Source organism: Camelus bactrianus, chromosome 4 (assembly GCF_048773025.1).
Source record: "Camelus bactrianus isolate YW-2024 breed Bactrian camel chromosome 4, ASM4877302v1, whole genome shotgun sequence".
Classification (NCBI taxonomy): domain Eukaryota; kingdom Metazoa; phylum Chordata; class Mammalia; order Artiodactyla; family Camelidae; genus Camelus; species Camelus bactrianus.
This window is the reverse complement of record NC_133542.1, coordinates 66,944,330-66,951,559: the sequence shown is the minus strand read 5'-3', so window position 1 is coordinate 66,951,559 and position 7,230 is coordinate 66,944,330. Positions and strand designations below refer to the sequence as shown.

At 50.8% G+C, this 7,230-nt stretch overlaps 1 protein-coding gene across 1 annotated transcript; it reads right to left on the bottom strand.

Moving 5' to 3' along the window:
* Positions 1-5,938: 5,938 nt before the first annotated feature.
* On the bottom strand, positions 5,939-6,901 carry OR5C1 (olfactory receptor family 5 subfamily C member 1). The gene has a single exon (XM_010956172.3). The coding sequence runs from the start codon at positions 6,899-6,901 to the stop codon at positions 5,939-5,941; it is 963 nt and encodes a 320-aa protein (XP_010954474.1).
* Between the last annotated feature and the right edge of the window lie 329 nt (positions 6,902-7,230).

The window sequence follows — 7,230 nt, the reverse complement described above, 5'->3', positions numbered from 1 at the left end:
TGACTGTGGACAAGTCATTTTCCCTTCCCGAAACTTCTTCCTCTCCAGGCCTTTGGTTCTCCATCTGTAAAGTAAAGGAGCTGAACCAGCTCCCTGTCAAGGCTGCTTCCAACTTGGATACTTTGTGAATTTTAAGCCAAAACAGAACAAAAGCATGGTCTAGGATGTGGACCAGAGAAGGAAGAAAACATGAAAGAAAAGACAAAACAGACAGAGGATCAAAATCAGGGAGAGATTTGACCAATAAACATTTATTTCAAAAAAGTGAAAAGAGGGAAAAAAAAGATGGAAGCAAGGAACTTATCAAATAAAATTTGAATAAATAAATAATTCCACATCTGAAGGTCACACATCCACTGAAACGAATGTAAACCTACAGCACCCAGAGGCAAACAGGATGTTTCTGGACATCGAGGACCAGGAGAAGGACCCACCCCTCCCGACGGCAGGAGTGTCAGCATCTGAAGATACTCAGATCACCAGCAGGCCACCGAATGTGTCATCAACAGTAGACGAGGGGGCGCAGTCGAACAATATCATCAAATTCTGAAATTCTATACTAAACCCAAATATTAATTAAGTGTGAGGAAAGAATAAAAATATTTTCAGACTTGCAAAAAAAAAAAAAAGGGACCAAAGAACCTGGATGACTCCCGTATCCCTGGAAAGCTCTTCCCGTGAAATCAGACACAACAACAAGCACATGCACAGGCCTGTGTGAGAAAATCGCACAGACAGACGGGTACACCTGCCAGGCGCAGAGATTTGACTCTTAGGGGAGAGGCGACTGCTTTCAATGCCTTCGTGTTCTCCTGTCTGAATCTCATTGCAGAAATCGTGGATGATTCTCCAAGACGGGGTCTTTAAAGGAGGGGGGTTTGAGGACACAGGCTTCCTGAAGGCTCTGCTGAGGCCAGTCCTGCAAGGGAACGGTCTCTTAATTTCTTTCCACATCTTTCCCAAATAAAATAAAATAAAAGACCCTTTCTACCCTAGGGTCTTCCTTTTCCTCCTCCATTGGGTAAGAAGAATCTTCTGGCTTTGGCTCCCTGTTAGAGCAATTTTTCTCACCTTCGCAATCACATCTCACCACCCAGGAAGGTAAGAGGATCACGGTGAGTGGGTAGAAGAAAGTGGGAATGCCTGCTTGTAAACTCGCTCTTTCTTTTTTTAAACTGGACCTACTGTGACCTGTGTTTACGTTGGTCTCAATAAACATTCAAATACACTGAGCTAAGAATGTGAAAACGAATATATGTATATTCATGTATGACTGAAGCATTGTGCTGTACACCAGAAACTGACACAACGTTGTAAACTGACTGTACTTCAATTAAAAAAAAGCAAATATACCAAGTTTTTTTTTTGCAGAAACGGTCATCTGTAATCACAAGCAGGCGTGCAGACACGTGCAGCCTCAAGCTGTTCTCTGCAAATACACAGGCGTGATCAGTCATATACAGAAAGGTGGACCAGCACACACGTCACATCTAAGTGAGCAGGCACGCATGACCACAAGACCCACAGACCCAGATCATCATACACAGAAACAGGTGGTCAAAGGCAGCAAAATAGCACCGAGGCCAGAGGGTGACCGTCAGTCACAGGCCCCTGTTCATGGAGGGGCAGCACGTACAGCTCCTGGGACCCACGACGCACATTCACGCTTTCATCGGCCACCTGGTCTGTGTAAGGACCGCGCCAGTGCCCGACTGTGCACATCCAGCCATGCCCAGTGCCCTCACTGATCACACAATCACACCTTCACGCACAGCCCCAGGGGCCCACAACCTTGCAACTTCATGCTCGTGGCCACACTCACGTAGGCTCGTGCTGGGTCACAGCAGAGATGCGGCGTCTTGGAGGGGCACGTCCGTATACACACTGCCTCCCCCACCCCGACAATGACACCATCGTGCAGAGATGGTAACGCACAGTCACAGCCTCACACAGATAGCGCTGGCTCTCACATTCAAGAAGACACATGTGCGGACTCTCCTGCCCAGCCCCTTGCCCCAGGTGTACCCTCTGGCCTCTCCACGTGGCAGGAGGGAGCCGCAGCAGGGACCAGGTGCAGCCCATCACCGGAGAGTCTGGGGAGGGAGTTATTGGCCACACTTATGGGGCTTGGGGCCTTGGGAGCACCTTAGCTTCTCCCAGAGATGACACCCTTCCCCCTGGCCCTCGTCCCCGGGGCGGGAGGCAGCTGGGCTCTGGGGCTTGTTATTTTGCCTCTCTAGAGCCCAGTTCAATGGGGGTGGGGGTGGTTGGTGCCACCTCCCCCTCGGGGGACCCTCAGGAGCCCCATGCAGGGTGAAGCTGCAGCTCCCCAGGCCCTGCCTTGTGAAGCCAGAGCTGACTCCTGAACCCCAAACCCGGGCTTTACAGCAGTAGCTTCTGGAGCCAAGCGTCTTGTCCCCTCAGCTGTCACCAAGGCTTCTTGTGGGACGTGTAGGAGTGTGGGTGGGATTGTGGCTCTGGGGACGGTGGCCTTACGTGCGCCTCTGTGTGTGTGTGTGTGTGTGTGTGTGTGTGTGTGTGTGTGTGTGTGTGTGTGTGAAAGCGTCCATGAGCTTGAGCGTGTGTCTGTGTTTGTGTGGATGGCCAGTCTGAATGCGTTTCTTTGTGCATGAAGGTTTCCGACAGGGGAGTGGGTGTGTGTGTTGGAGGGGCTGTGTGTTGCTGTGTGTGTATGTGCTGTGGCACGAGGGAACTCTGCCTGTTTGGAGTATCCCAGAGGGGAACGGCTTGGCCTTCCGACTCAGCGTGAGAACAGCCATGAAAGGGGATTTTGAACACATGAACGTCCAACGATTCCCCCTCTTGCCTATTGAATAAAGTCCAGCTTCCCCTACCTGACATCCAACTCACGGAGTGTCCTTCCCACTCCCAGATCTTCAGTCTGCAAACTTCCTCCTCTTCTTTCCCAACACACCCATCCCTAGCCAGTTAAATTGTCTCCTTACTGTCTCCTGTGTGTGCTGACCTCACCTGACCTCCGTGCCCTTGTGTAAGCTCGTTCCCCCTGCTGGAGTGCCCCTTCCCTCAGTGCCCACCCGTGCAGCCGGGGCCAACTGATTTTGTGCAATAAGTCAGACCCCCAGGCCTCCCCACCCCAAACCTGCTTTTGTCCTGACTGCTTGTCTTAGTAGACGGTGTTGAAGGAGGCTTAAAAGGGCAGTACTGTATCAGAACTGGGAGCTTTCCTGTTTCTCTTCCTCTATGCTCCTGATTGGACTCTGTTATTGTCTGCCAGTGCCTCCCCTTCCCTCTTGTTTGTTTTCTTATCTATCGAGTAGGCGCAGCCCAGCAGCCTGAAACATCACGTTTCCTTCAGTTGATGTGCAGGATTTACGTGATTATCGATCTGGCTGCTCCACGGATGCTGAACATGTGCAAAGACCCGTGGACATCCTGTGGGGCCAAGATGATGGAAGGGGCCACATACCTCTCAAAACATGCCCTTGATCGTGGTGAGAACTGTGTGTCATGGGAGCCCAAGAACCCGTAAAAGGAAGAAAAGATCACAGAGGAGGTCTCTGAGTATAAATGTCATTGAATTGGGGGCAAACCTCCCATTCTCAGTCCCACGGTTGCCAAATCTTCTGAAAATGTCTCCAGCTGTTGTCATGGCACGTGAGTTGTTACGGTAATGGGAGGTAAGAACTGGGAAAGGACAATACAACCTTGTGATGGGAGAAGGGGTTTTAATTCATTTAAGCCTTTGTCAAAATGTGCTGAGTTTGGGATATTGTACCCTCTGCTCTTAACATGCTGGTCATCAGGAACCAGGGTGACCAAGCATCCTGGTCTGTCCAGGACTGAGGAGGTTCTTTGGACATGGAACTTAGAGTTTTAAAAACTAGGACCATTCTGGACAAATCAGGACAACTTGGTGACCCTGTTAGGAAACCTATAAAATTCTCTAAGATTTGAGGAAACAGTTATAGTCCACATCCCTCTCTCCATTAGTCGGGGACCTCTAAGAAGACCGTAGTTACCAAGGAGGGACCTGGTCCTGGTCACAAGGGGCATCACCTCCCCAGGAAGCCAGGACGAACCTCTGGTCTTCCTGTAGTCCAAGCACCCAGTGGCTGATTTCTCCTTGAAAGGAAGTTGGAGGGGTGAGGGCTGGGGCCGAAGGAAGAGACTCCATGGGGAGCCTATTAGGGAATGACAATGACATTGTTTGAATCTCACAGCTTGCCGCCTCTGGCCTCATCTCAGCCATAATCAGGGGGAACTGGAAGGGTGAGCAGGCAGGAGCTGGCAGCTACTCTAGTCATGCCCCACCTCTCCTTGGAAGCACCCACCATAGCTCCTGTCCTGTTCTTGCACGAAGGGGCTCCCCAGGCAGAAGGCAGTGCCTTGGGCTTTGCTCATGTGTAACTGAGTCAGGGAGACAAAGAAAATCTGTCAAAATTGTCAATTCTGGGTAGACAAAAATCCCAAGGGTACTGGATCTGAAGAGTCCAGCATGACCCGAGGCTTGAAGCACTGTGGTCACCTTTGCCCCAGAGGTTTATGACATCCTGTCCCCTAACCCCCACCCTACCTCTGGATGTTGTGACCTTAACACAAAGCAGTCTGCCCTACCTGACCACATGCTAATCTCAGCAAGCTCATGACTCTCAGTGAAACTTAAAGCCACCAAGAGTCAACTTCTACTCTCAAGCTTTAAGAAACATTAACCATTATCCATACCTTTAAATAAGTCTTAAATTAAAATGACCCAAAGCATGTTGATTTGATACTCAAAATACTCTTCCTATGCCGAATTCTCATCTAGTTCTGAACTCAGGCTAACTGCAGTGACACCTAGGCTGTGACTTAAACTTACCACAAATGCCATCCACACACCACCTTAACTGCAATCTAACAGAGCTCCAGCGTGAACGAAACTCCAACTCAGATCCAATCTAGCAATAAAATGAAACCTGAGTTCTAATCTTACTTAGTCCTGCCCTCTTACACTAAGCCTAAAATATTTCTAAGAAGAGCTCAAATTTATCCAAACTCTGACTCCAAAATGTATCCCAAATCTACCATTGATTAAAATCAATCCATATTGTAACATTTACATACTTTTAATTCAATTCTAAATTTGTCCAATTGCTTTAAAATTCTGAACCTAACCCTGGCTCTTCCCTGACCCTGAACCTAGTCTCAGCCATAATGTGAACCCTAATCCTAACCCAAGACTAACCATAACCATAATTTTGGCTCTTAACTAACTTCTATCACAGCCCCACACTAATTTAACCTTGATCAAGTTCTAACCCAATTTTGGGGATTTTAGGAATGAGCTCACATATGTTCTGGTGCTCTTGGCCATTGTCCTGAGAGATGGGATATGCAGGCTAATGGGGAGGGATATTTGCCTCACTAGATTTCGTCTCGTTCCTTGGCATGAGTGGGTTCTGAAGATGCTCTCCTGGGGTCAAGGAGACCAGGAACAGACTCGCTGGTCATGAAGAACCTTAAAAGAGCAAGGCTCTAGAAACACTTGCAGCCAACTCAACACTTCCCCGGTGTTTCTGGGAATCGGCCTCTTTGAAGAATGCGTGGCAAAACCCCCTACTTACTGCATGTGGTAACATCCAGGAACTTCCATGTTTTGAACACTGAGGAACCTAAGGCAGCTTAACAGCAAATTAACCTGATCTTGGTTCTGGCACTCAGTTTAGATCACCCTGGGCTCCTGCCTTCTGTCTATAAGCTTCCTTTTCTCCCCCTTTTCAGCCCCTCAAACAATGACAAGAGATATCCAGCCAGAGGAACATCCATTTTTACCCACAGTGACAGGGGCCAGGAATCACCCTCCTCATCTCTTCATAGTCGGTCCTAAACAGCCTCCTGGGACTCCTCACTGGTGCGTCCCCCCTCACTGGTGCATCTCCCCTAGCTGGTGCGCACCCCCTCGCCGGTGTGCCCTCCCTCACTGGTGTATCCTCCCGGGACAGCAGAATCGGCTCCGGCTCCTTCTGAGCGCCTCCTTGACCTCTTTGTTGCGGAGGCTGTAGATGAGCGGGTTGAGAGCTGGGATGACAAGGGTGTAGAACACAGATGCCATCTTGTCGCTGTCCAGGGCGTAGCTGGAGCTGGGACGCAGGTACATGAAAATGAGTGTCCCGTACAGCATGGCCACAGCCGTGAGGTGGGAGCCGCAGGTGGAGGCTGCTCGCCAACGGCCCTCGGCCGAGCGCATGCGGATCACAGCTCCAGCGATGAACCCGTAAGACACGGCGATCGCCAGCACCGTGGCTGTCTGGATGAAGCCACAGATGGCGAAGAGGAGGAGTTCGTTGAGACTGGTGTCGCTGCAGGAGATGGCCAGCAGGGGTGGGATATCACAGAAGAAGCTGTTGACCTCCCGGGACCCGCAGAAGCTCAGGCGGAAGGTGAGGGTCGTGTGGACCACGGCGCTCACCGCCCCGCCCAGGCCTGATGCTCCCAGCAAGGCCAGGCATAGACGCCGTGACATGGCTGTTGTGTAGCCAAGAGGGTTTCTGATGGCCACGAGGCGGTCATAGGCCATGACTGCCAATAGGCAGCACTCGGCATCAGCCAGCCCTGCAAACACAAACATCTGGAGGGCACAGGCTGCGTAAGGGATGGTGGCGTGGGGCAGCAGCAGGTCCACTAGCATCTTGGGGCCGATGGCTGAGGAACAGCAGGCATCCAGCAGGGAGAGGTTGGCCAGGAAGAAGTACATGGGCGTGTGGAGCTGGGCGTCCACGTGGATCAGCAGCACCATGCCTACGTTTCCCAGCAGGCTCACCAGGTAGACTGGCAGGAAGGTCAAGAAGACGGTCACACGCAGGTCCCAGCGATCTGTGATGCCCAGGAGAATGAATTCAGCAGGTGCAACCCTCGCCCCGGTCAAGTTCTCTGGTGTCATCTTGCTGATCAGAGACTGAGGAGAGACAAAGCAGGAGGGTGGTGAGGGACGGTCATGACCACCCTGGAGGAGGAAGCACTGTGGACTGGGAGCCAGGTAGACTTGGGTTTCAGTCCTAACTGTGCAACAAAATTGCCATGTGACCTTGCACAAGCCATGTCACCTCCCAAAACCTGTGTTTCTAACGCTGAGAAGTCACTACTGTTTAACCTTCTTGAGGGCAGGAATCTTGCCTGTCTTACTCAGTTTTGTATCTACGGTGCTAGGAACATTGCTTGGCACATAGCAGGTGCTCAGTAAATACAGGAAATACAGGCATACCTCGTTTT